The 27,613-nt window shown below is 37.3% G+C and overlaps 1 protein-coding gene across 2 annotated transcripts; it reads left to right on the top strand.

Annotated features, from left to right (window-relative positions):
- On the top strand, positions 1-27,543 carry nrde2 (NRDE-2, necessary for RNA interference, domain containing). Of its 2 annotated transcripts, none has more exons than XM_087290611.1 (14): positions 1-131; positions 2,325-2,442; positions 4,187-4,357; positions 4,819-4,962; positions 8,880-9,348; positions 11,112-11,520; positions 12,861-12,994; positions 17,457-17,580; positions 18,279-18,451; positions 20,929-21,321; positions 21,490-22,421; positions 24,369-24,510; positions 24,602-24,673; positions 27,244-27,543. In XM_087290611.1, exons 1-14 carry the CDS (start codon positions 71-73, stop codon positions 27,367-27,369), a joined length of 3,468 nt encoding a protein of 1,155 aa, XP_087146737.1. In that variant the 5' UTR covers positions 1-70; the 3' UTR covers positions 27,370-27,543. The 2 variants fall into 2 exon arrangements, 1 of the variants encoding a protein (XP_087146737.1); XR_015513419.1 differs by having other exon boundaries at positions 35-131; positions 18,279-18,969; positions 20,319-21,321.
- Positions 27,544-27,613: the final 70 nt, after the last annotated feature.

The following is a 27,613-nucleotide window of genomic DNA, read 5'->3' on the forward strand; positions in this document are numbered from 1 at the left end:
ATGCTTTCCTGTCAGGTCGCAGGTAGATGACGTCATTATCCCGCGTCTGTTTTGATGTATTAGAAGCAGCATGGCTCTGTTCCCGTCCTTCTCTGGACTGTCAGGCAGCAACAGCTCTGCAGAAAGTAAAGGTAAGAGGTCTCGGACCTGCTCGACGTCTAGTACCGTTAGCGTCCAGAAGAGCTTCTTACAGGATACGGGCTTGTACACTTGATGATGCTTCAGTGAATCGACTTGTAAACGAAGCTAGTTTTTCTATAAGAGCTGCTTGATTTATTGTAACAGTGTTGTTAGTGCAACAGTAATATTGTTATCAGATCCTCTTTTACATTACAGTTGAATTCTAATACCACCTGTAGGATCTTTGATTAATGGTGGATATTTTACAAAGTACTGACTGAACCCGGTCTTTTGGTTCACAGTCCTTTTAATTATAAATAAGTTGAAGCATAAATAATTCTGCAACATGTTAACAATAAAATGGTCTTTAATGGATACTGTGTAGACTATATTCTGTATAAAATGTCCTGTCGTTAAAAATATTTCCCCATCCTCAGAAGTGATGCCCATCTTGTCATCATTCTTTTGTGTAGGAAAAGTAAAAGAGTTATTTATACAAGTTCGCAACCACCTTCGCAGACAAGGTTGGGGTAATTCATCACAAGTAAAGCGAGTTACGAGATAACATTACTTTTATGAGTAACGAGTAAAGTAACAGCATTACTTTTAAAAATAAGTAGTAATATCTGAGTTACTTAAAAAATAGTTACTTTTTAGTTTAATTAATTAGCTTAAAAATGGCTGAATCAAAATTCCACATTTAATGAGAGAATGCAGGAACAGACAGAAACCAAGATGGCAGAGCCTTACATTTCTGTGTTGGAAGTTTACTTATTATTTTGAACAGATCAAAGAAAAGGAAAAGGGGATTTTCTCAACAGCAGGGGCACAACTAAGAGGGGAGGAGAAGTTAGGATAAATCTAAGGGCCCACACACTTTTAAGGTCCCCAGGGTTACTTCTGGGGGGCCCAACTTCAAGAAGGTGTAGGTTATGTAGTGCATTGTTAACTGCAGAGCTACAAAAAATGCTGCAAGTTCTGAAAAAGATCAAGCCTCAGCCAGGTCAGAAAAAGTTATGCAAAAGTAACTCATCACGCATTACTTACCATAAAAAGTAACTAAGTAACGTTACTGTTTTAGGGAGAAACGCAATGTTGTAATGCATTACTTTCTAAAGTAACTTTTCCTAACACTGTTCGCAGAGTGGACTGAATCAATTCTAGTGATTCGCGATTCAACATATCACTTATTCAACTCACTAAGGTGCATGCTTGATTTAATGTGAAGAGGAGGGATGAAAGAGTTTAAAAAGTAGCATTTAGGACAAAATGCAAATTAATTACAGTAGTGGAAAATTACAAGTTAAAAAAGTATATGTTGCGATTCTTTTAGTCATAAATTATATAGAGATAGATTTTTTCAAACAATAAAACATTCTCCTGTTTTTGTTTTACATCAATATTTTGTAGACTAGATTTTGAAAACAGCTAAACTGTGTTGTGTACATTTACACACACCAAATATTCTTGTGCCCTGGTGTTTGGCATGCTGTCAAGAGTACAGTAAGGACAAATGGAATATTTAATTCAGAATTTTCCCACCAAACATCTATTTACGTATAATTCCTGTCGATATACATATGTCTGTATGCACTATTTTTGATCATTGTTTTTTTTATGTGAGCAGTACTTGAAGTTATCTTATAAGCACCACTGGCAGCTCATAATCTGCACACACCGCAGAAGTTGAAGTGATTCTTACAAGCACTGCTGGCAGCACATATTCTGCACACACACACACAGTAATAATCTATTCTAAATACTGGGCATTTCTAGATAAGAGCAATTGATAATCTAAAAGAAGACACACATACCTACCAATCAATATTAAATGATTGGCAATGGACCGTTTTCACACTACGGAGTACATTAGAAAAGAACAAACTGCCCCTGCATGCAGAACATCTCTGCTGCCATTGGGGGATTTGTGCAGAATATCGGCCAGGTCAGCAATGCATCTGGCTCCTTCCCAGGCTGTCCGCAGAGTAACAGATAGCATCATACCTCTGTCCTTTTCACTACTTGAGCGAATCCTCCCTCTTTAGCAAATTTTTTTTTTTTGCATGTGAGTCTCATCATCGGATGCACTCCTCTGAGGTTTCGCTTCACTTCTACAGGATGTCTGTCACAACTGGCTGATTTTATTTCAGTTCTTAAGAGACCAGCAGAGCTAATTTGTTTTGACTGAATGTTTCATCTCACAGCTCCAGCGGATCTGGAATGGCTGAGTAATCAGAGCTTCAGCACTGAAGATGCTTTGAAGACTCACCAGCGAGCCACAGACAGAGCCCGAGCAGAGACAGAGGAACCAGCAGGCACAAGGTCATCTGATCCTTTCAAGCGCAGTGCAGTTACTGGCTCAATAAACTCACTTTATCACCTGTGTGGATCTCAATGCATAATTAAAACTTAACTAACAGATTCTAAAAGGTCCACCTGAAGTGTGTGACCATTTAAATTTAGCTGAGATACGTTAAAATGTATTCAGGGTTAGTTCACACCCCTTCCTTATTTTTCAAATAAGTAAAGTCTGTTGTTAATTATTCACCCTCATGTTGTTCCAGACCCCTGAGACCTTCATGTATCTTCAGATCACAATTGAACATATTTTAGATGATATCCGAGAGCTCCCTCATCCTTCATATAGAGCAATGGTCCTGAGACATTCAAAGTCCAGTAAAGGAACCAAAAACATTGTCAAATCATTCCATGTGACTTTAGCCAGACTTCAGTCTACTTCAATCACGCGAATGTTTCACTATTAAATGACATTATGAACACAGGGATTAAACTGTACTATCAAATTTTAAATTGTGCTACCCAGGGTTTAATTTGTGCCGCAACACGCCGGATCCAGCATCTCACTTCTGAAATCTGATTCAGCGCCTCATTTTACCGAACCCCCTACTCAACCACCCTCCTCCACTATCCGCTGTTCACTTTCACTCTCTTTTGCAACTCCCCAACCCTCTTCACTTTCGTCCGCGACAACCCCATCGTGCGCAGCCTTTGTGCTTTGGTATCAAAACTTACAAGGACTGATCGTTCCACTAGGTCTGCAACAAATGGATGTTTGCTGTTACCGGCTTTTATAAGCTGTTATGGACCAAGATCTTTCTTTTATGTATTCACAACATCAGATCTATCATCACAACATCTAAAAACAATACCAATCCCATGCTCGTCATCTGATGGCCAACTATCGCTGCAGCCACTGAGATAGTAACCTGTTTCTCTTTATTTTGTATTTGGTGATAGCTTGTACTGTTCTCTTGTGTTGATGGATTGGATGTTAGGGATTTCTGTATGTTTTTCTGTTCTGCTGAGCAGGAACCTGCTAAAAAACAGCATTCATGCTGAGTCAGGCCTGATTATCTTTTAATATTTTTCTGTTTAAAAATTATGAATAAACTATCGTCATCATGGTTCACATTTACTCTGGGCAATATTGTGCTTTTGCGTTGTACTTTTGACTTTAATGGCAAAAAAAATCATATAGCCAGTTGTAAGTATGCACCCAGACCTGTACAGTTAAATGAGGGAGCTCTTGGATTTCATCTGAAATATCTGAATTCATATTTCAAAGAACAACAAAAAATGTGTTATCAATTACTCAGCCTCATGTCATTCCAAACCCCTGAGACCTTTATTTCTGCCTTAAAAGAAAATTAAACAGTGAGAGTTTCAGAATCTTTTTGTATGATGAACTACTTTTTACTATCTGCAGCTGATGTCAGAACAGCAGAAACCATTGCTACTTCACACATGTCACTTTAAAGCTGGTGTTTAAATGATTCTCTAGCTTAAAGTCTAAAGTGATTACTAAACAGGTGATTATATCTAATCAATCTGCATAGCCATGTACAAATGTTGATTACTATTATAACTGTTTGCCTGTTTTAAACCGGACTTTAGATTGAACACCCTGTCTTGGAAATATGTGTACAAATACAAAATGAGTGAATTATTATGATTTATATATATATTAAGTTGATTTTAAAAATGTATACATCTGCACGGTGGTCAACAGAGGTGATGGTGAATTTTCTTTTTCATTTCAATGCAGTGAGGAGAAGCATAAAGAGAGAGGAGACAACCATGGAAAATCGAAGAAGAGAAAGAAAGAAAAAAAGAAAAAACACAAAAAGAAGAGGAGCAGAGATAACTCTGAAAGTAGTGGGTCCGAATCAGACACCATATATCCCAGTGACCTTCTAAAAAAGGAGAACACTGACAGGTGGGTTCAGACAAATCCTTCCGTATGGTGTTCTCTGATCTTTTTTTTTTTTTATTTGCGTCTGGCTTAAAAGGCTTCACACATTAATCTCTTAAAGGGCCAGTTCAAAAAGAATGAAAGAAGTGGTTACTTTTTCACATTTTGATAATTTTTTTTACTTCACATTAGAGTCCAAATCTAATGATAAAAGTGATATTATTTTTATTCTACACTACAAAAGCAGGATGTGTTTTTTTTTATTAATAAACATAGCTTTTTTAAGTTTTTGGATGAACTTTCTTTTTTGGGGGTAATCAAACAATTTTTGTGTAGGTTACGATGGTAATGCTATATGCATTGTTTTAGAAATGTTCATATCCACATTTATATTTTAGACACTTTTAACCCTGCATTTCTCTTTCTCTCTCTGTCTGTCTGTGTGTGTGTTTTAATGTCATTGTCTTTCATCTACTTGGCTGCAGAGAGGAAGCTCAAGTTCGGGTGAGCGAGACCTTTATGTGGCTGGATGACCTCCAGACCCCCACTGACTCCCCCTTCTGCATCGACAGGAGAGCTGACCGTGCCAACTGGCAATACAAATCCCTTTATAGGGGAGACATAGCCAGGTAACTTTACTCACTATCTGTGTGTGTCTGTCTGCCTCACACACAGATGCTCTCCTCTTTCATTGGGTCTGTTTGGCTCTCTGAAGGTCAGCCAGTCTCCGCAGCAGCAGGTGCCAGACGCTCTACAATGCAGGGGAGCACTGCATCTGTTTGTGTACTACAGAGCTGCAGTGTGTATTGTGCTCCTGTTTCTCTTTCAACCGCTTTTATATCCTCTGCTTCTGTTTGCAGAGCTCCTTTGAAATCCACATGAAATCGTAGGCATCTCAATTCCCGAGGCATTTTCTGGCCACCCTTTGACCCTCAAATGTTTTTTTTTATGGTTTAAAAAAAACATATCACATGAACCAATAGCGACGACCATGATTTTTCATAATGTGACGCAGTTCCTAGAGAAACAAAATATTAAATGAGAAAACAGTAGGCGTGCGTTGTTTTTTTCTACTGCGAGCTGATTGGATGTAGTGAAGTAGATTGGCAAAGTGGTTTTAGAAGAGTCATTACAACCTAACAGACTCATCCTGCTCACCGTTTCTGTTTGTTGTCAAAACTGACAGTTGGAGGGTGTGTTTAATTGTTATACATGCCCATTACCTAAAACATGCATAATCTGATAATTTAACTGAAAAAAATACAGGAAGTGCATTTTCAGATTTTAATTAAAGATTAGAAGGGCAAAAAAATTTCTTACTGACATGCACAGATGAATTTTTCACCACAAAACTAGCAATGTGAGCTAAACTAGCAATGTGACAAAGTCATATGGTTAGGTCTGATTCAATTTGTACTTTAACTTACCATTTATTTGACTTCATTAGATTCTTTATGTAAACCTTTTTATTAAAAGCACTAAACGTGGATTAGAAACTTCTTGATTGTACATTCAAGTGTCTGTCTATTTGGGTCTTGTGGAGCTGCGCATCGATGGATTTGCTCTTCAGTGTTTGGACTTTCACAGCGAAAATTAAACCACACTGAACTGAACTTCAACTCTCAAAACTGGACTAACCCAGTTTCAATTACTTGAACATCTGCTTTGACACAATTTACATTGTAAAAGCGCTATACAAAGAAGGATGAATTGAATTAAATAGCAATATTCACATGCTGGTAGTTATCTGTTAAAACACACTTAAAGCAGCTTATGGAAGCTGTTTAAACAGGACTGTGTAGATCCACAAAGTGATATAAACACGACAAATCTTTTAAAAATTTTCTGTCGTTAAAATAGGATCCAAATCACAGCCATTCCAAGGCACATGACAATGTGACGAAGGCAAAGACTAAAGAATACACAAGACGTGTCACTCGTAAAGTTTTTTTGCCAATATGGCAAATGAAGCCCCGCCTCCTAGTATAGAAGCCAGTCAGCAATCGGAGTCTCCAGGGGAGGGGCTCAGACCAAACGTTTCTGCAGATTTTGTGTGACTCATACAATAAGAGATAAAACCAAAGAAACAGTTTTTTAATTCTATTGTTAATTCCTAATATCAAATTCAATCGTAAGCTAAGCTAGCAATTTTGCAAAATTTGATATACTTGATAAATTTGATTTGAGCATACTGCCTGTGAGGCATTTCAAAGATGGCCACCGAGTTAAATGACTTGCCTTAAAGGGAATTTGGATGTAGGAGTACGGTTTTCCCCACCCACCAAATTGATTGACAGCTGCATATTAACATGTCTCCATAGTAACATGTATAAACATGTCCACAGAACAGGATTTGCAAAGAAACTGGGATTAAAAGATCTGTCCCAACTCTTTGGCATCAGCAATGAGTTTTAAAACGTTTAAAGCGTTTTTAAAACAGTGCATGTTTGTAATGAAGAAAAGACAGTAAAATCGATGTAATTTATAACTGTTGGAATCAGCGCAGCCGCATAGAGGCTTGTTAAGTGGTTATATATGGAATACTGCTTCCATTTGAATTGAGAAAATATGTGTTTATGACCGTTTTAGTCAAATCAAACGTTAAAGTGATTTTTATATAAAATCATGGAGTAAACAACAGTCTCTGTACCTGCTCCATCACAGACAACAATATTTGAACAATTTATGAAAAAGTAATCACTTTTTGGCCATCGTATATTATGCATGGATGTATATGAGCAATTCCAGCGTTATGGCTGTGACATTTGCAGTAAAAACTCAAAACATATGTTCACGTAGAAAATATATGTTAACATAATATTGAAACTTTTGTTTATATTTTCCAGAACAACTAACCGCAGATTTAATATTTTCACAATTATGAGGAAAAGGTGTCGTTATGGATGTAACGTCTCTCCGTTTTGGATGTGACGGATGTGAAATTGCCACTTGTGTTACTTTGGTAAATCAAATAAAATATTTTGAAAACATTGACATTTTTGAGTATTTCTAAAGTACTGTAAAATACTTGCTAACCCAACAAACCCAGAAACAGCTTCCCTATTTTGGTGAAAACTTCTTTTTTTCATGGCAAGGTTGACACTTGCATGGAATTGCTCATATAAATTATGATTGTGATTTCGAAAGTTTTACAAAGTATAACATATTATTACTATTTGTTGTTACCATATAGATTAATAGAGCACTTGCACCCAAAAGCCGCATTGCATGACGTCACGCGGATACAAGGACGCTGCAAAAGCTGTGTTAGGTTAAACGTATGTGTGTGTACTGCGACCTTTGTAATGGCATTTGTGTTGTAGCTATTTACTTGAATAAACTCCACCACAAATATATGAAATAAACTTACTTGATGTCTTTGACGCATGAACTGAATTCATAATCCATGAACTGAATCCTGAATCTGGCTCTTCCATGTCTGTCTGTCACTGTGCTGTTTATCTTACTCGACACAGTAGAAGCCAACATGCACTATGGGTGGGGAGAACCAGCTTATTTGCATTAAAGGCACAGGCTACGAAAACAGCTACACTGTCATCTGAGCCTAAAATGGACCTATTCAGGAGGTTATAATAAATGATCTGATGGGTATTTTTAGCTGACACTTTACAGACACATTTTGGAGACACCAAAGGGTTAATCTTACATCTAGTAAAAAAAGGTAAAATATGATCCCTTTGATATTTTTCCATTTAGCTCCGTCTTACATTTATTAAAAACATTTTAATGCGATTTATACTGAAAATGATATCATTCATCATATGTGATAGTTCTCTTACTCTATTAAAAGAAATAAATGCGTACTGAATGCATTGATATTGACACAGCAGCTCTGAGAGCTCATTTCATGAATGCAGAGCCAAAGCCTAAAACTTGCTGTTTCGCAAGCCATGATGTTTCCTTCTCTAGATGCACATCTATTTTACTTTGATGTCAGCATTTAGCTTTAGTGAAATTTGTGCAGCCCTGCTCTCCATAAGTGTTGTTCTGGGTCTTATTTACACCCATGTTCTGGCACTGCGGGCTAAAGTGAAGGGTTTATTAGCTGCTCAGAGGCAACAGATATCAGCCTGGCAGTTCTCCAGCAACTATCAGCTTTAATCTGGTGTCAGAGCTGCCATCTGTAACTTAAGAGACCACGATCAATACTCGCATTCTCTCTGATTGTCCTGATTCTCCCACTGTCACAGAGATGCTCCCATACAGTCCTCAAGGCTCATGTGCAAAGAGTTTGTGTTCGACTCTTTTGTGGTGCACCCCAGCACTCTTATCTCAGGAAGGTCAAGCATTGCACCAAAGAGCAGACAAATCTACCATCTCTTTTCTTCACTTTCTTAAGTTATCGCTTCCTCCTTCAGTCACCTGCCAACTCTTGTGTTTACTTTGTCCTTCGTCTGTCAGAAAGCCTAGATCGAATCTGAAGCCTTTCTTCATATTTCTGCAATGAACTTGAATGGAAAGGCTTATAGATCCTCCACTAATCACTTTTGGTGTTGTTTTTCATGTTAATTTAATCTTCTTTTAGGTATAAGAGAAAGGGAGGCTCTTGTCTGGGGTTGGACTTAAGAACGCAAGCTGTGACCTGGATTGATGGAGGACCAGAGAAGAAGCGAGTGGACAAGAAAGCAGAACGCTATTTCTCTTCTTCCACCCGTCAGCTGCTTCAAACAAGGGGTCTGCTAGCTTTGCCTATACTCTCTGAAGGCAGCGCCACCAACTCTGATCCCTATATAAAACTTGCAGTCTGTGCTGAAGAACAGGGCTCTTCTACCCAGACACCTGAATCATGGGTCAATCCGCTGGGCATTTATGATCCTGGAACCACCTTGTGGCTGGAGGGCAAGGGCCAGCCGGAGGTCAAGGGAGAACAACAGAGCACTGAGGCCCAAGAGAGCAACAGCACTCTTCTGAGCGCTCGAGTGGAGGAGTTTAACAGGAACCTACGGGAGAATCCTACAGACATCAAGCTGTGGCTGGACTTTGTACACTTTCAAGTAGGCCTACAGAGAATTAATGTACAGGTTTCACTGAGTACGTTTACATAGACAACAATACTCTGATTTTAATTGTATTATTAGCTTAATCATAATCAAACTAAACAGAAAACTGAATAAGACATGTGGAGTATGCCTATTTATGTCGTATTATAGAAGTGCGGTACAGACATGTAAACATCATAAAGGGCCATGAAAACCCCCTCTTTTGGCTCAGGTCTATGTCAGAATAAAAAAAAACGCACTGACATGGGGGTGGAGTGCTGCAAGCAGAGGCAGGAGTGGGTGTGGGCGTGGCCGCAAAGCAGGGGAAAAAGAAGGGAGCGAACAACTGTTGTCAGTTGGCTGACAAAATGAGACACAAACTGTAAGGAGATCCAGAATTTTATTGTTTACAAAGTTAAAATGCAAAGAAATAAACAATAATTGAATGCCCTGCTATTCGTAATTTCACATTCTCATCACCACAATTTGTAATATCATTATAAAGATACATGTTTATATAAACTATAAATGAGGCGGACTTCTCTTCTCCTCAGTCCCCGGGTCTGAATGCAGACACAGTGGATAGCAGTGCAAAAGGTCTCTTACGCTGTCTATTCCACCATTAGCCCTGCCGGTAATCTGGAGGATTTTAAACATAGGCGAACACAGGAGCACAAATATAGGTGATGTGTCTGAATGGTAACAAATTCAACTAAAAAAAGACAAAGTCTGCCATTCTCTAATTCTCGTACAGCTCTCCTGACAAAAATGCTTACTGCAAACCAACAGCTTTGCTGGATCAGCTTTGACAGCATGGTGGATAAAAACAAGCAACAAGCCCCGTGGATTATAGAAACAAACACATAGGACCCGTGCCGTGCGCAGACGCGGTCTCACCCAGTCACTGGGTCTCTTAGCTTTGCAGGTCTGCCTTGTCTTCGGAAAGCACGTGCAGTCATGAATAATTAAGAAACCAGGTTCTTCTCATAGGATAAGAAAACTTTGCTATGAATAAAACAGAGAAACCGACATGTTATATCTTTACTAGAAGATTCGCGCTAAGTCACCAATTTTGATCCTGCACCAAAAATAATTTTAAATCTGGAAGATGAAATTACGCACACAAATCTGTTACTTTTTTTTTTTTTAACCTTAAATTAAACTATAACCATTTTGTAGTACTTTTCGCTGCATTTTGCTACAGGATATACACATAGCAGTTGTCAGGCATTTGAAAACAAACAGATGAGAATGGCTTAAAGCAGGAGAACACGTTTTTGGTGCGATGGGAAAACGATGGCTAAGTTGAGAATTCTTTAACCTGTCTTTACTGCATACTCTCATCTAGTACCTCTGAGTTTGTTGCGGGGGCATGAATAAAAAGTGAATGAAATGGCAGAGTTGACCTGTTGCTTGAGAATTTGTATCTACTGTCATATGTTTGCACACATTGTGTGAGAAGTTAACTGCAGTTATACTTGAAACATTAAAAACAAAACCCACAAAATCCCATATGGTGCCTTGACGAACACAAACTGTTGTTGTGTGAGACACCAGAGGAATTTAACGTCAAATGGTGATGTAATGATGTTAATCGAACCATGTACTATAACATGAAAACATGAAAGGAACATTCAAAAAGCAACTCATGTAGGCACCTTAATTATATTATTATCTTATTCAGGTTAAAGCAAATAATTAGATTACTGATGTCCATGTAAACATAGCCATTGTTTGCATTTCACCTTATTTGCATTTCTCTTTCTGTCACTGTTCAGGATGAGCTGGCCTTCGGTTCTGGGTCTTTCTCTTCTGCCGGTGACTGTGATGCAGAAATGAGGAAGATGTCTCTACGTGCTGTGCTGGAGAAGAAGCTCTCCATCATGGACAGAGCAGTGGAAAGTAACCCTTCTGACGTTGACCTGAAATTAGAGAAACTCCGTCTGTGCAAGGAGTTATGGGAGCCTGCCGTCCTGCAGAAAGAGTGGAAGAAACTAGTGTTCATTCATCCAAATAGCGCACCTTTATGGAAGAAGTATCTGCTCTTCACACAGAGCCATTTCAGCACCTTCTCAGTGTCTAAGGTCAATGGAGTTTTCGGCAAGTGTCTGAGCACGCTTAGTGCAGTCCAGGATGGCAGCATGGTGTCTCACCCTCCACTTCCAGGCACACAGGAAGACCTCTTGGGTACAGTCATATTTTGTTAAATGTATCATTTTCAACACCAATTCACTCCACACCTACAGATGCAGGCAGACAGGCACTTGGTCAGGTTTTTTTGGATAAGTGTGTTGGTGTCTGTTGGCGTCTGTCAGAGCTTGTTTCTCTGAACATGCTGAATCAGCACCTGTCAGATCATCAACGTCTGACAAATGTTCTGTTATAATCTGTTGATTGTCCCGAACTGTCATGCATTGTGAATTTACCTTTACACTCTTTTTAACGTCCCCTTGTGTGCTCGGAATATTTTTTGCATTGTCATCGTTCAGATTTGACTTGTCTAGATGTGAATTTGCAGTCAAGGGTTATTTTTTCCTCTCTCTCTCTCTCTCATGTTGCTGTGACAGCAATTGGGTGGAAACTGTAAACTTGTTTTGATTACGTGCATAAATATTTGTAGAGTTAAGCAGCTCATGGACAGTTTGTGCAAGTGTACGTTCAGGCAGCCTGCCCTCTGTTTGTGTGTGTGTGTTTGTGTGTGTGTATGGCAGGGATCGACTGGCAGGCAACAGTAAAAGGTGATGATGTGGTGTTTTTGAAGTGGATTGGCATGCTGTTTGTCAGCTACTTTAGAGGATGTATTGTGTGGGTCTGTTTAGAGAGAGAGAGAGACAGACAGTGAGTCGAAACACAAACATTACTGTCCTGGGTTTCCCCGCAGTGGGATTCGCCAAAATGAGCAGACGTTAAAATCGATGTGACCGTCCATGTGTGTGTGTGTGTTTCTATGCCAGACCGCTTGCTGTTCTGTGCTCTTTATCACTGGCTTCTTTATTAGCTTAATCAAACAATTACCTCAATAGATTGGGTGAGTGTGCTGCGTGTATCTGGATCAGGTCTCCCTGAGCACACATTTGTTAAACTGAGATGAAATTTATCCATGCAATCATTTTAGCACAGGTTGGCAAATTATAAGGTCTAAAATGAAATTTTAATGGGTTGTGTGGGGACAAATGAGCATAGAAGTGTCTGAAATGAGGTTAAAAGGGTGGCTTTATACATACAATTACATCATTTCTTTATTTGCTGTCCCTCATGTTGTTCTACAACTCTTTTGATGCTTCTTGGCTAAAAGCGTCATACCGGTTTGGAAAGGCATGCAGGTGAAAGATTATTTTTGGGTAAATAAGTCCTTAAGGCTGTGTGACTCTGTGCTGCCCTCTTGTGCTTAGAGCTGGTGGTGCAGTGTTGCACACATATAAATTGTGTTTATAGGTCAAATAATCATTTCATTGATATTTGTTATTATTTTAGATGCATATGATCAGATTTCAAGTGTCAGCAATGTGTTTTCTTTTGTCTGGCAGATATCTTTCTGCAGCAGTGCCATTTCCTGCGCCAGGCAGGTCATACAGAGAAAGCTGTTTGCCTTTTTCAAGCCCTACTGGACTTCACTTTCTTCAAGCCAGACAATGTAAAGAATCTGGCCACCAGACAACAGGTACAGCCTCAAATTCAAAAGTATTAAAACTGTGGTGTAAATGTTGCACTATTTAATTGATTTTCTTTGAAGCACTGCCACTACAGCCACACAACTGAAAGGGATAGTTCAATGACAATTCTGTCATCATTTACTCACCCCTGACTTGTTCTGTTGAACATAAAAGAAGATATTTTGAAAAATGTTGGAAACCTGTAGCCATTGACTTTTGTAGTACTTTTTTTCATACTATGGATGTCAGTGGTTACAGGTTTCCAACATTCTTTAGAATATCTTCTTTTGTGCACAACAGAACAAAACAAAAAAACTCAAACTGATGTGAATTCAATTCAATTCAATTTATCTTTATTTATTTAGCCTTTTTTTCAATGTAAATTGTGTCAAAGCAGCTTAAACACAGCAGAAATGAGCCATGGATGGGTGAATGATGACAGAATGTTGGTTTTTATGGATGAATGTCTTTCAATTTGTTTCAATTCTCTGTTGGTGTCCTATGCCAGTCCAGCATGGTATGCATAGCTAAAGAAATGTAAGTTAGGTTCACCCAGGCTTTCTTTAAATGGTGTTGTCAGTTATTGGAGTTATCCAAATAACCAATTCAAAATATACAGTTCTTACTAGGGCTGCACAATATTGGAAAAAACAGACATTGCTATTTTTTTTCTGCAATAAATATTGCGATATGGGGTATTGTCATAAGATAACTTGAATAGCACTATTTGGGGGTTTTCTATGGAGTCTTTACAGTATTCAATACGAGATTAAATAATCACAATTAGGGCTGCACAATATATCGTTTTACATCGATATCGCAATGTGTGAATACGCAATGTTCACATTGCAGGATCTGTAATTTGGAGTCAGAATTATAGTTGTGGAGTTCAATTGTGGAGTCATTTCAGTTGAACCATTCATTCATTTTATTTTCTGCTTAGTCCCTTTATTAATCAGGGGTCGCCACAGCAGAATGAAATGCCAACTTATCCAGCATATGTTTTATGCAGCAGATGCCCTTCCAGCTGCAATCCATCACTGGAAACACCCATACAGTTTTATTCACACACATACACTACGGACAATTTAGCCTACCCAATTCGCATATAGTGCATGTCTTTGAACTGTGGGGGAAACCGGAGCATTCGGAGGAAACCCATGTGAACACGGGGAGAACATGCAAACTCCACACAGAAATGCCAACTGACCTAGTGGAACCAGTTCAAACAAGCAAACCAGCAGTGACACCGAACTGTGACACCCTCAGTTTAACCATAAAAATGAAAAAGCTTATTTATTGTGTGTGTTTTAAGGCCTGTAACTGTGTAAGCATTTTAAATAAGCTTAAAGCACTGGATTGTTCGTTTGATTATTTTATTTCTGTATCTAAACACTTTTTGACTCTATTTTCTACTCTAAGTCGTCATTGTTAGAGCACAGTGAATGGGAGAAAACAACAAATAATTTTTTTACAATCCTATTTGCTGAAATAATCATAGAAAACTCCACGATGATGTTATAAAGACTTTAAGAAAAGGGGAAAAAATGTGTGAGACTCATGATGGCAGCCAGAGAAGAGAATAACATTTAAATTTACTCTCAGCCTCATAGACGCTGCACTAGAAACACCTCGCATAAGCGGTAATTTGCTTTTTGTAGTTTGAAGCAAAGATTATATAATACACATACAGACAAACGTTTTTTTTTTATCTAAATATTGAAAACTTTCACTGATTTAAGATGCATTGTATTTATTTATGCCGGCAATTATTGAATTATATTTTCTGCAGAAAATAGAAAATCTTCCCATTAAATATAAAGGTATTGATTATATCAAAATAGAGCTATTCAAGTTATTTGGTAAAATATCCCAATATAAATCGCAGAAATATCACAATGAACGTTTTTCCCAATATCGCGCAGCCCTAATCACAATGCAAAAAATGCTTATAAAGTAAAAGTATTGTTTTTTTTTCCTTAAAACAAACAAAGCTATCTTCCAGTGGGGCAAGTACAATTATCTTTTTTTTTTGCTTTGAAATGTAGATATTTGGACTATCCAAATGTAGAAACAAGACATTCCTAAGTAAGAAAAGGTTTTGGCATAAATCCTGTAAATTCAGTATAAATACTGTAATTAAATACAATTATCTAGCTCTTGTTCAACTACAATTCAGACTCATGATTGCATATTGTGCGATATGATTATTGTTAATGCGCACATTACGATATGGATGCTGAAATGATATATTGTGCAGCCCTAGTTATTACTTACATTTCTTTCTGATCAGTGAAATTGTGATCTTGCTGTTAATTTTAGATAAACTCAATAAAGATTTGCAGTAAAAATATTTTGTTTAAAAGTCATGTAGAAAACATAACTATACACAGCATGAGGTGTTTGCATATTCACATGAAACTGTGACCTGTCCTTTTTGTTTTGGTTGCTAGATTTGCTGAAGAGGCATATTCACAAACACGGTTGCTTTCTTCTTTAACAGCAGAAATATCTGTAACGTCCACATTTACATTCTGCTAAGCAAGATCCAGAGTGGCAGAAATGTTCCTGTTAAACACACCAACAAGCTAATTCTTGTTAATTATTAAAAAATAATATCTGTATTTAACTGCTTGTTATACCTACTCCGCATATTTACTATAGTAAACAATTGTGAACCTCTTTGCATTTCTTATCCTTGAAAATTAGCAAACATCAATCAGTGAGTGCCATGGTCTGGTGCACATCACTGCTGCTTTAATCACTCAGTCAGCATGCGATTGGCTGACCACGTCTAGCGTCTTTCTGTAATTGGCTGAACAAGTTCTTGGGCACTGCAGTATGAGGTAGTTTTGGCACACTGTGTTACTGCAAATTAAACAAGATTTCCCCGTTCAGCTGAGTACACATTTCGCAGCACTTAAATGTGAAAGAGTGTGTTACTGCTAGTGATTCTGCAAATGGATCTTAAATCGAAAGCTTTTGAATATCAGTCATTTCAAAATTCAAGCATACAAAATAGCAAAAATACATTACACTAAGCATATTTTTCTCTATATGTTCTGCTTTAAATATTTGATTAAACATGGCCAGTCTATAACTCTCATGATACAATATAATTGTGTGATGATGCAAATGCTGTATGTGACATCTCTAGTGTCCTATTTGTTCTGTTCTTTATTTATTTTAATTTATTATATTTGGCTTTCTTATGTATTGTTTGTGTGTATGTTAAAATAGTTCATATTAAAAAAAGGAAAGTCTATTAGATTTTTGATATCTAGTAGGCAGTGTTGTGCTAGTTACTGAAAATAACATAACAACTGGTTACAGTTACTAGTTTCTTCATTCAATTACTTTATCGATTACTTACACCAAAAGGAATGCATTACTGTTAGAAGTAATTTATGAGTTACTTTTCCAAAGAACATTTTTAATGCTCCCATTAATGCTTTTATAACGTCCCTTCAATGCTGTATCAACAAACAAAACCTTTATGAAATAAATAAATTAATTATCATTCAGAATCAGTTTGGTGAAACTCAGCACCAAAAAAAAAACTGCTATTATAGACAACCATAAATTGAATGCATTTTAAACAAAACAAAAACATAACAGCTGCTCAAAAATGAAATCTATGAGCAATTTTCATACCAACCACAAATTAAATGTAGTTTGTCATCAATTTATAGAAATTAAGCTGTGTAAATTCAAAGTGCAAAATCTGCTGTTGTAAACAGTTATAAAAATATGTAAAACAGTTTATTCTTTGTCTATATAATACAACACAATACATTTAAATAACTTGTTCTGAAATATAACAGAAATGTGTCACTGTGTCTAAACTAATCAGTTTTGTTATGAAGATAACAAATGTGTGCTTTTTTATTTGAAACAACAAACATAGTAGTATTAGTAATTATTAATAGTTACGTTAGTAGTCTCTCTGTCTAGCTCATGCACATTTGGTCTCTCTCTTGCTCACTCGGTCTCTCTTGCCTGCACACTTGGTGTCCCTAGCGTGAATTCGGTCTCTCTTGCGAGCACACTTGGCCTCTCTTGTGCGAATTCGGTGTCTCTGCTTTCACTTGACTTTTGTTCAATCTGGCACCTCGTACACGAGGTCTCTTTTTTACGGTGGTTGGTTGGCATCCACCAATCCCACGATGTGGCGCCACTGTAAACTGGAAGATGTGGGTTAGACTGCAGCCAAAATGAAATAACTTTCCAAGTAATGGACAAACGTAGTATATTGTAACGATAACGGATGTAATAAATTTAATAAGTAATCCATTACAGTATTAGTTACTGTCAAAGTAATGGTGTTACAGTAACAAATTACTAGTGTTATTGCCCAACACTGCTAGTAGGTATGAAAGGACAAATTATGAAAATCCATCAAAATTTCTGGGAACATTGAACCATTATTTGGTTTTATTTGTTGATCTTGAATTTTCGTTGTGTGTTCAGGTGGATTTTTTTGAGCCGTTTTGGGACAGTGGAGAGCCCAGGATTGGGGAGCGGGGGGCTCGCGGATGGAAGGCTTGGATGCTTCAACAGGAGAAAGGAGGATGGGTGATTCCACCTGAGCCAGGTGTGCAAACCAAACAAACTCTCACACAAATAGAGATCATTGCCAATACACTATAATGTGGCTAGTGCTTTGATAATTTGAGGCTATTTCTGACTATTTTACATGGACATGGGTCAAAGGGAATACTTGTCACATAAAGAACTGATGTTCAATTTCAAGACATCAGAGAATTCTGTCCAGGGTGTCCGCAGGTTCTTAAAAGGTATTAAAAGTTCATAAATCAAAGTAGAGAAATTTAAGGCCCTTAAAAGTTTTAAAAATTCTTGCAATGTATTAAATTTTTTATCATTTTTGATTATGCAATGTATGATGTATGCTAAAGTTTGTCTGAAATAAATCTGCAAGTATGCTGTGTAGTTTATGTAGTTCATGCTGCTTTGTTTACTGCAGTAACCATGGCAACACCATTATTTCTGTAGCTTGATTTAATAGCTTTGTAGTCAGTTTATGAATAATGTTTTAGTTTTGGATTAGTTTCTGACAATAATATTTAGTAAATATGCTGTAAGTTTAAATCTGGCCAGTGTTTCTGGTTGAAAAGGTCTTAAAATGTAAGGAAAGAGTCTTTAAAACAGGTCTTAAAAGGTATTGAATTTTACTCTCTAAATTCTGTATATACTTTGCTGTCGTCTCTCCGAATCAAGTGTTTTTAAATAAATTCTGAGACCTAACATTACAGTTGACTCTATGCTCTGCAGATGATGACGAAGAGGAAGAGCAGGAGGATTCTGAGATCAAAGACAAAACTTGGCCCAAGTGGAAGATCTGGTTAGATGTGGAGGCGTCCCGAGAGGCAAACCAATGGCTGCCATGGAGACCAGATAAAACCAAGGGCCAATCAGAAGAGGACTGCGAGGACCCGGACAGACAGGTGCTATATTTGCTGACAAACTCATAAGTATGCCCAAAAAAACCTTCTCTATAGTTTAGATTTTATTTTTGTACTCAGAAAATTTATATTTAACAAGGCTTTTTTTTATTATTATGATTTAAATCATAGTCAAATTACCCAGAGATAAATTTTCCAATTATGATTCAATTAGATTAAAATGTTCAATGATATATGTTTTGCTGACATTATCCCAAATGTTTTGAGGAATGTTCTAATCTAGATAATCAAGCAATTTAAACTAGTTGTGCATTGTCCTGTGTTGCCATGCTAGTATTGTCACACACTCTCAAGTTTTGGTTTAATAAAAAAACAGAAAACAACAATGAAACTTTAATATGTCTATATGTTTTTATTAGACTACATGTATTATAACAGAACATTAAAATGTATTTATTATGATAAACCAGAACAGCTGGCAGTGTGCCGCTTGTTGAGGTCTTTTCTTTTTTCAGTGATCAGCCAAGTCTGATGGTTTTGATTTCAGAAGAGTTTTTATTGTCAACAATAGGGTTGTAACAATATACCGGTATGACGGTTTACCACGATTTGAACGTGCACGATTATCATACCATGAACAATTGCATATCAACGGTTTTAACCCTTAAAGACCGAGACAGCCGCCCGCGGCTAAAAATAAGTATTGCTCTTAAATGTTTAATAACTTTTGATCCGCTGATCCGATTCATACAATTCAAAGATTGGCATAAAGAAGAGAATCTCATAACTTTCGCGGACTTTCAGAGGCTCTGGAATCAGTGCGGTTACGTCATCAAAATTTGACAACGCTGATTTGACAAAGAAACGCTCGTCACTGTGTCTCCGGACAAACCAGACATGATACATTGATGCATTGTCCCTCCTCCATGCCCAGATTGGTTCAAACTCGCTATATCACAACCAATAAGCATAGGTTTCACTTTTGTTTGTGGACCAACACTGAGCTTTTTGAACAACACGGAATGAGAGATAGGCATACATTTATGCGTGGCTAAATAAAACGCAAAAAAAAAGTTTTGCATGAAATAATTCTCATACTAAGTACTTTTGCATGCACAGCAGCACAGAAACATGACAAAACAGTGACACAGCAAAGACGAACTGCTGCTCTTGCTGTTTTCAAAAGACACAAATGAAGGTGCAGCTGTTTGTCTGCATTGCATACAACCACATCCAAATCCATATCCACAGACAACCATATCCATGCTGGCACATAAAACCTAAGGATGTTCCATATTGAATCTAGTTTCGTTATGTAACTATTTATAGTATAGTAAATATTTATATCTATTTTTAACTGAGGATTTGCACCATGTTTATTTGGACTTTGACACATTATTTATTATTTTTTTATTTGTTCATTGTACAAGTGGACACATTCTCTCACCTCAGCGGTCAAGATTAAGTCCTGAAAATCTCAACATGCTTACATTTCTTCATCACAACCTAGACTGAAAAAAACAACGCTTTAAATACATGTTTACAGCCATAAACTTGGTATTGCACTTTTGGTCTCCCATTTATCCTGCTTATAAGGAAGGACAGTTTAAGTTTATTTTTGTCTAATCTTAAAAGACCCTGCTTGTTTATTCCTTCTAATTTAATTTATTAAAATGGGAGATTTTTCAGTTTATTTTTTATAAAAGACTTCTATAGTTCTATTAAAATGGTTCTTTCAAAAGTTTGTTGAAATAAAACCTTTGTTCAGTCAGAAAACGTGTTCTTATTCTTTTCAGGGTCTTTGCTATGAGAATTACTATTTAATACCGTATACCGCGAAACCGTCAAACCGTGGTATTGTTTTAGACGATTATCATACCGTAAAAAATTCATACCGTTACAACCCTAGTCAACAACAAAGGAGATTTTTCAGGAGACACTCAGCAGCATCTCTGCCTGAAGATTCTGCCTCTCTGATGCCCTAGCCTGCTTATATTCCTCCTTTTGCATTGTTTAATATTTGCCACTGGAGTAGAGCTTTGACCCCCAATATGGAGCCTTCTAAATTTATGTCTTGTCCATACATACCTAACTGTGCATTCCATAAACAACTAAGATGTCACATTCAAGCCATTTCTCCTCTCTAACTCTACGTAACTCCTTGGTTATTCTAATGGTTTATAAGTCTACAAAGTTTATTAACATAAAATTTGGTTATATAGGTTAACTTCACACTTTAAAGAGTAAAAAATCCACTTCCTGCGTCATGCTTAACTTTTATCAGCAATTGCTTCAGTGCTCGACAACTTTCAGCCTTGCTCTGCTTCATACTACCATAATAAGCTCAAATAAGTTAGCTTATCCATAAACATGAATCCCATAGGATGTAATAAAAATGACATTTTCTATAATTCCACATGTGGCATCATTAAACTACGTCTTTGTTTGTTGTGAATTTTGGCCCCCTTGTGGTCAAAATTATATGCTGTGCCCTTAAATCTGTTTCTGTCCTCATGCAGGTCTTATTTGATGATATTGGCCCATCCATGATTCGTGTTGACAGAGCAGATCTCCAGGCGCAGCTAATTCTGGCATTCCTGCAGTTCCTCGGTCTCCCCGGAGCTCTAACCAAGTTCTTTACAGCATCTTCTTCTAGCTTTCTGCTGGACGATCTCACCTTCCTTGAAGAGGGCCCTGATCCGGAGCGACCACTGACCTCTTATGACCTCCCAGTGACTGGGATCCGTGCTGTGGGTCACATGACATGTCTTAGTGGATGCAGGAGGCAAGCAGGGCTATGTAAAGCTGGAGAGGAGTTTCTTCACAATGTTTTGCATCAAACTCTCCGACTAGTCCCTGCACAGGATCAAGCTGCTATTACTCTGTGCTGGCTGCAGTACGAGAAACTCAAGGTAGCTTTATAGTTGTTAATCATTTAATATTTCTATGTACAATACTCACTGTATGTTACTAATGAACGATTAATATAAAATATTTAAATATTAATTCTAATTTTACAGCACTGGCATTTCTGGTCAATTTTTTTAAGTTTAACCTTCCACATTGCTTTCCTGTTTTAGGTGCTGAGGTGTTTACGAAGTGGAAATAAAAGACAAATGAAGTCTCAGGGGAAGCGCAGTAAACGTCTTGCAAAAAGGCTGCTAAAGGAGCCAGAGAACAGGGGCAGTCTGGCACTTTGGAGAGAATATGCCCATCTGGAGTGGCTTCTAGGAAATCTGGAAGAGGCTCGAAAAGTTTTTGACACTGCTTTGAGTATGGGTGTTTCTAGGGGTCTTAATGACCATGTTCTCTGCAAGCTCTGCTTTCTTTACGCCCAGCTAGAGGTAGAACAGGCTTTAAGCAGTGAAACAGTTTCTACATTCCCCAAAGCTGTCTACATTCTGACTAAATTAGCAGAAGGTGCTTCCTACACTCCTTTCTCTGGCCAGATCAACCCAGTGGTCATATTGAAGGCCAGAAAGGCCTATGAGCAGGCCCTGTTGAGTATTTTACCCGAACAGAACACAGACAGCAATGCTAGAGCTTCAAAGAAACACAATAGGACGTCCAGTCTAATTGGATGTTTTGGACTTTTTCAGTACCTAACAATGGGGATCGATGCAGCACAAGCTGTGTACAGTCAGGCCATCCAAAAACTCATTCCCAGCCATTTCAATTCAGAAGCAGCAGATGGATCTCGGAGAAGATCCACGATCTTTGCGGACTGTGAGGCTGTTGCTGTCCAGCATGTAGCACTGCTGCGCCATCACACTAACACTAATGTGTTCCCCCTATCCCGACTGAGACTGGCACTTACAGATGCGCTCTCCTTACTGCCCTCCAGTGCCTCATTATGGCATCTCTACCTGCAAACAGAGAACCACTACCACAGCGCAGGCCGAACTCGCAGGTTCTTTCACAGCATGGCAAAGAAAACTGACAGTGTTGTGCCGTATCTCTTCGCCATCACTGCAGAACAACGTCTTAAACAGTTGCTGGACTCTGTGCAAAGGTGAGAAAGAAAGGAGTGTTCTTTAATCTGTTTTACTTCTATTTCCATTTTGGTTCCTTTCTATTTATTTTTTTATTGTGTAATTGTTGTTTCTTCTTTATTTAGATCAGATTTTTGTGTTTTGGATACATAATAGTTCCTGGAACAGTAAAGCTAGCACATTGCAGCTAATGTATTTCCAAATGTAACATAAGTGTGTTGTATTCTCAGCTCTTCAACAAGGGCCACATTATTTTTTTTTCTACTATTTGCAATCTCATTCCTCCATGGAGGAAAAACAGTTGGCAGAGATTTTTGTGAAGCTAATTACTTAAATTTAGTTGTTTTTTAAAGCTAGCTACTGAACAAATACCTGGTCTGGTTTAATCCCTGTTCAAACTGCAAAGAATTTAGTTAAATCCACAAAAGCTGGTGTTGTCAGTTCCCTGAAACAAACATTTTGAATAACGGGTTACAGAGCCAAAAAATCTCAAAATGGTGCTCGTTGTGTAGCCGACAAGTTTTTTTTTTTTTTTATTGAAATGTTCAACAATAGTACAAATATATATATATATATATATATATATATATATATATATATATATATATATATATATATATATATATATATATATATATATATATATATATACACACACACACAAAAGGCATAAATCCTGACAACAAAACAACAAAAAATAGACAACAGAACAAAGCAAAACAAAAAGAGAAACAAAAACATCCAATGTAAATCCAATATAAATATAGAAAAGAGACAGTACTGTAAGATTCACACAGTGTTATTGATTTTAAAGCTTTAACATTGCTGGAGATAAAGATTGTATTCAAATAATATTTCAAATATTTAAAAAAATAAGAAACGGGCTCTTCAGACAAAAATGTGCATTTGTGTATAAAAAATTGCAAGCACAATTAATAGATTTATTGGATTTATTTATTTATCAACATTATTGTAGTCGACAGATAGGCAAAACCCTTATTTTTGGATGACATCAAAGTACCACATGATCAAAATGAAGATGAACCCATAACAACCGCTAACAACAGCAACAATGGTGGATTACAGAGCTGCAGGCACTGCTAGGTGTATTAGCACTATTACACCAAAACCTGATAATGTTGGATTCTTCCTGAAAAACCAGCCGAGATGCATTAGCAGTTACACATGTCAGATATTTTTAAATCCAGCACTGTTTTCTGTTTATGTCTGATCTCAAAATGCTGAAGAAAACCCTTCACTGCATTCTTCTGAGATTTCAGTGTATCCTGCAGCTCTGTCTGTGTTTGTTTGCAGTGCCACATGTAGGCGTTACATACGTATTACATTGTTTCCATGTGGACGCAGACATGTCATGAAACCAAACATGTATGATTGCAAAATATTTCAAATCCACAAAAGAAAAAGCAATAGGGTGAATGCAGAAGTATGCAGAAGGACTTTTATTTTTCAGTAACCTGGGTGAAACGCTTTTGGTGTACTATACGGTGTTACAAAATCGGCGCGTTTAAGGTGTGTTTTCTTCAAAAATCAACAATCTTCACCTGAGTGATATACGATATAAAGTGGGTCTCCGATTGTACAAGAAGCACTGCATTAAATTACCTTTTTCCTGACCATGTCTTTAAAATATTAACATTTATTTTACCCCAGTATTTTCAATGGAGTTTCTGCGCTCACCTGCAGATCCTGACGGGCGCGTGCATGTAAACAACTCTTCATTTCGTTTTATGCTTGAACAACTAAATGAATGCTGAAGTCTATTATATTTTGATTACCTTACATTACAACATCAAAGCTGTAAAAGGAACCGTATAAAATTGAAAAAGTCACATTAACCGTTCACCAGAAGTTTATCGGTATGAGAAGAAACACTAGCTCTGCATATACCCTGTTTTTGCTATGTGGACAAAGACTTAAAACGAAGTGCAATGTCATCTCTTCCGAAGGTCTCGTCTTCCTGGTGAAGCTCTTCCCACCCTGCCAGTGAATGGTCTTAGCAATCGTATCCGTTGTCTGTTTGAAAGCGCTACAGGAGCAGAGCATGGAGCCCACTGTCCTCTGCTGTGGAGAATGTATCTGAACTTCATGGTAAAGTTGTAAACAGTGCATTTTAGAAGTGTTTATTAATCTCAAGCAATAAACATGTATGTTGAGCTGATTCTCAATGTGTTTTTTACAGGTGTGTGATGGGAATGCAGACAGAGGCAGTGGAATCTTTTACAAGGCTTTACAGGAAGTCCCCTGGGTAAAGGTGAGTTTCCTAATGCTCGTTTGTATATGTTCTAGCTACAGTTGAAGTCAGAATTATTAGCCCCCCTTTAATTTTTTTTCTTTTTTTTTTTTCTTTATTAAATATTTCTCAAATGATGTTTAACAGAGCAAGGAAATTTTCACAGTATGTCTGATAATATTTTTTCTTCTGGAGTAAGTCTTATTTGTTTTATTTTAGCTAGAATAAAAGCAGTTTTTGTTATTTTTTTTAATTTTATGGTCAAAATTATTAGCCCCTTTAAGCTATGTTTTTTCAATAGTCTACTGAACAAACCATCATTATACAACAACTTGCCTAATTACCCTATCCTGCCTAGTTAACCTAATTAACCTAGTTAAGCATTTAAAAGTCACTTTAAGCTGTATAGAAGTGTCTTGAAAAAATAGTCAAATATTATTTACTGTCATCATGGCAAAGATAAATAAATCAGTTATTAGAGATGACTTATAAAAACTATTATGTTTAGAAATGTGTTGAAAAAAATATTCTCTCCGTTAAACAGAAATTGAGAAAAAAAAACAGGGGGCTAATAATTCTGACCTCAACTGTACTTTGTTCAATACATCTTGCCAGTACCAGGTTAGACCCATTTGTCCCTCCAGAATTGCCTTTATTATTAAGGCTACACAGTATTTAAAAGTTATTAAAATATCGCAAATGCGCACACAAAGGTTGCGATAAATGATAATAATCGTGGATATAAAAAAGAAAATCAAACACGGACAGTGTAAAAATCCTTTTGTATGAAGAACTACTTTCTCCCTCCATTCATTCACATCTGCAGCTGAACAACTTTAAACAACTACATTCTTGACTAAAAAAAACCCCTCAAAATTACATTATGTTGTCCAACAGCAGGAATATTTATCAAACTTTAGAGTGTTCTCTGCTTGATGCTGTATGGGTGAAGGGTTATTTGCAGTATGTTGCATGACTATCTGTCAATCATATTCAAGAACCAGACAGAACTGTTGTATAATATGAAATATTTATTCAGTGTTATGTTGCATGGGTATATTTATCGAAATAGTAAAATTACATTGCATGAATCAAAATAGGGCGAGGCAGTGGCGCAGTAGGTAGTGCTGTCGCCTCACAGCAAGAAGGTCGCTGGGTCGCTGGTTTGAACCTCGGCTTAGTTGGTGTTTCTGTGTGGAGTTTGCATGTTCTCCCTGCCTTCGTGTGGGTTTCCTCTGGGTGCTCCGGTTTCCCCCACAGTCCAAAGACATGCAGTACCAGTGAATTGGGGAAGCTAAATTGTCCGTAGTGTATAAGTGTGTTTGTGAATGTGTGTGTGGATGATTCCCAGAGATGGGTTGCGGCTGGAAGGGCATCCGCTGCGTAAAAACTTGCTGGATAAGTTGGCGGTTCATTCCGCTGTGGCGACCCCGGATTAATAAAGGGACTAAGCCGACAAGAAAATGAATAAATGAATGAATCAAAATAGATTATTTTTATGTTATGCAAAAAATCATTACAATCCTAAAACATAATCTTTCATGAAAATATTTAGAAAATTACATTTCTCATTAGTAACTAGCATTGCTAAGAACTTTCTTTAGACAACTTTACATTAGATTTTCTCAATATTTGGATTTTAGTTTTTGAACTGTCAGATTCTAGATTGTCAAATAGCTCTATCTCTGATATATAAACCTCAATTTCCAAAAACTGAACCATATAAATGGTTGTGTGATCCAGGAACACACATGTTTGTTTCAAGTGTGTCTCAAGCTCAAATCCAGGCTCATGCACCATTCCTGATGCCTGCTTTCATTACTTTGAAATGTTGGTCAATATTAACATAAGGAGCTCTATTGGATTAGGATCTGGTGACTGTGCAGGTCATTTGAGTTCACTGAACTCAGTCATGTACAAGAAGCCAGTTTGAGATTATTTAAGCTTTGCAACTTTTTTGTGTCATCCTGTTGTCAGCATAACATGAGTGTGCAGTGGTCATCAAATGGATGAGGTGTGGTCAGCAACATTAATCAGACAGAATGTGACATTTAAATGTTGCTTATTATTTTCTGTATTCATATTTATGTGTGATATTTTGTGTGTTCAGCGATGATCATCTGTAGATCTTGATTATAACAAATAGTTTTTGTTACAAAGAATTACTGTTGTCTTTATATCGGCTCCAAACCTCTCATTCTTTAGTCATTCTCCTCTGACTTCCAGGCATTTTCACTCACTGGATTTTTTAACTAACACTGCTCTGTAAGTTCTAGAGATTGCAGCATGGGTAAATATCAGTAAATCAACAGTTTCTGAAAATGTTAAACCAACCAGTTTGACACCGGCTACAGCATGTTCAAAGCCACTAAAGTTTGAAGTTAGGCAGATCCTCTTGACCATGTCTACATAGTGAAACTCAATAAGATGCTGCCATCGATCAGATATTTGCATGAATGAACTGTAAAACAAGTGTAACTAGTAGAGTGACTGGTGAGTGTATTCGTGTTGCTGTTAAAATTGCTGCCAGATAACACTTCAGACTCTTAATGTGCATGTTTTCAAATAAGTGAGTTTGTGTGTGTTTCCAGGGCTTGTACATGGATGCAGTGCAGCTGTTTCCTGAACGTGTGCAGGAGTTTTTAGACCTCATGACTGAGAAGGAGTTGCGTCTGAGAATGCCCATGGAGGAGGTGGACATCCTGCTGGAGGAGTAGCCATCAAACCCTTCCCGTAATACACCAGAATCAACAACCGCTGTTCATTAGCCAACAGAAACAGAATCTCTCTCAACAAACAGTAAAAAAATAATTAATTACAGATTTTATTTATTTTTATCCATTTCTAAATGTATTTTTCGTAATTTTGAGATTAAATAATGTTTCATTTAATATGTTCCTGGTCTTTTTTAAAAATGAAAGATTGTGAGAATTTATCATGGTTTGGTTTGTAGTAGGTTTT

This window comes from Danio rerio, chromosome 17 (assembly GCF_052040795.2).
Source record: "Danio rerio strain M-AB ecotype USA chromosome 17, GRCz13ab, whole genome shotgun sequence".
In the NCBI taxonomy this organism is placed as follows: domain Eukaryota; kingdom Metazoa; phylum Chordata; class Actinopteri; order Cypriniformes; family Danionidae; genus Danio; species Danio rerio.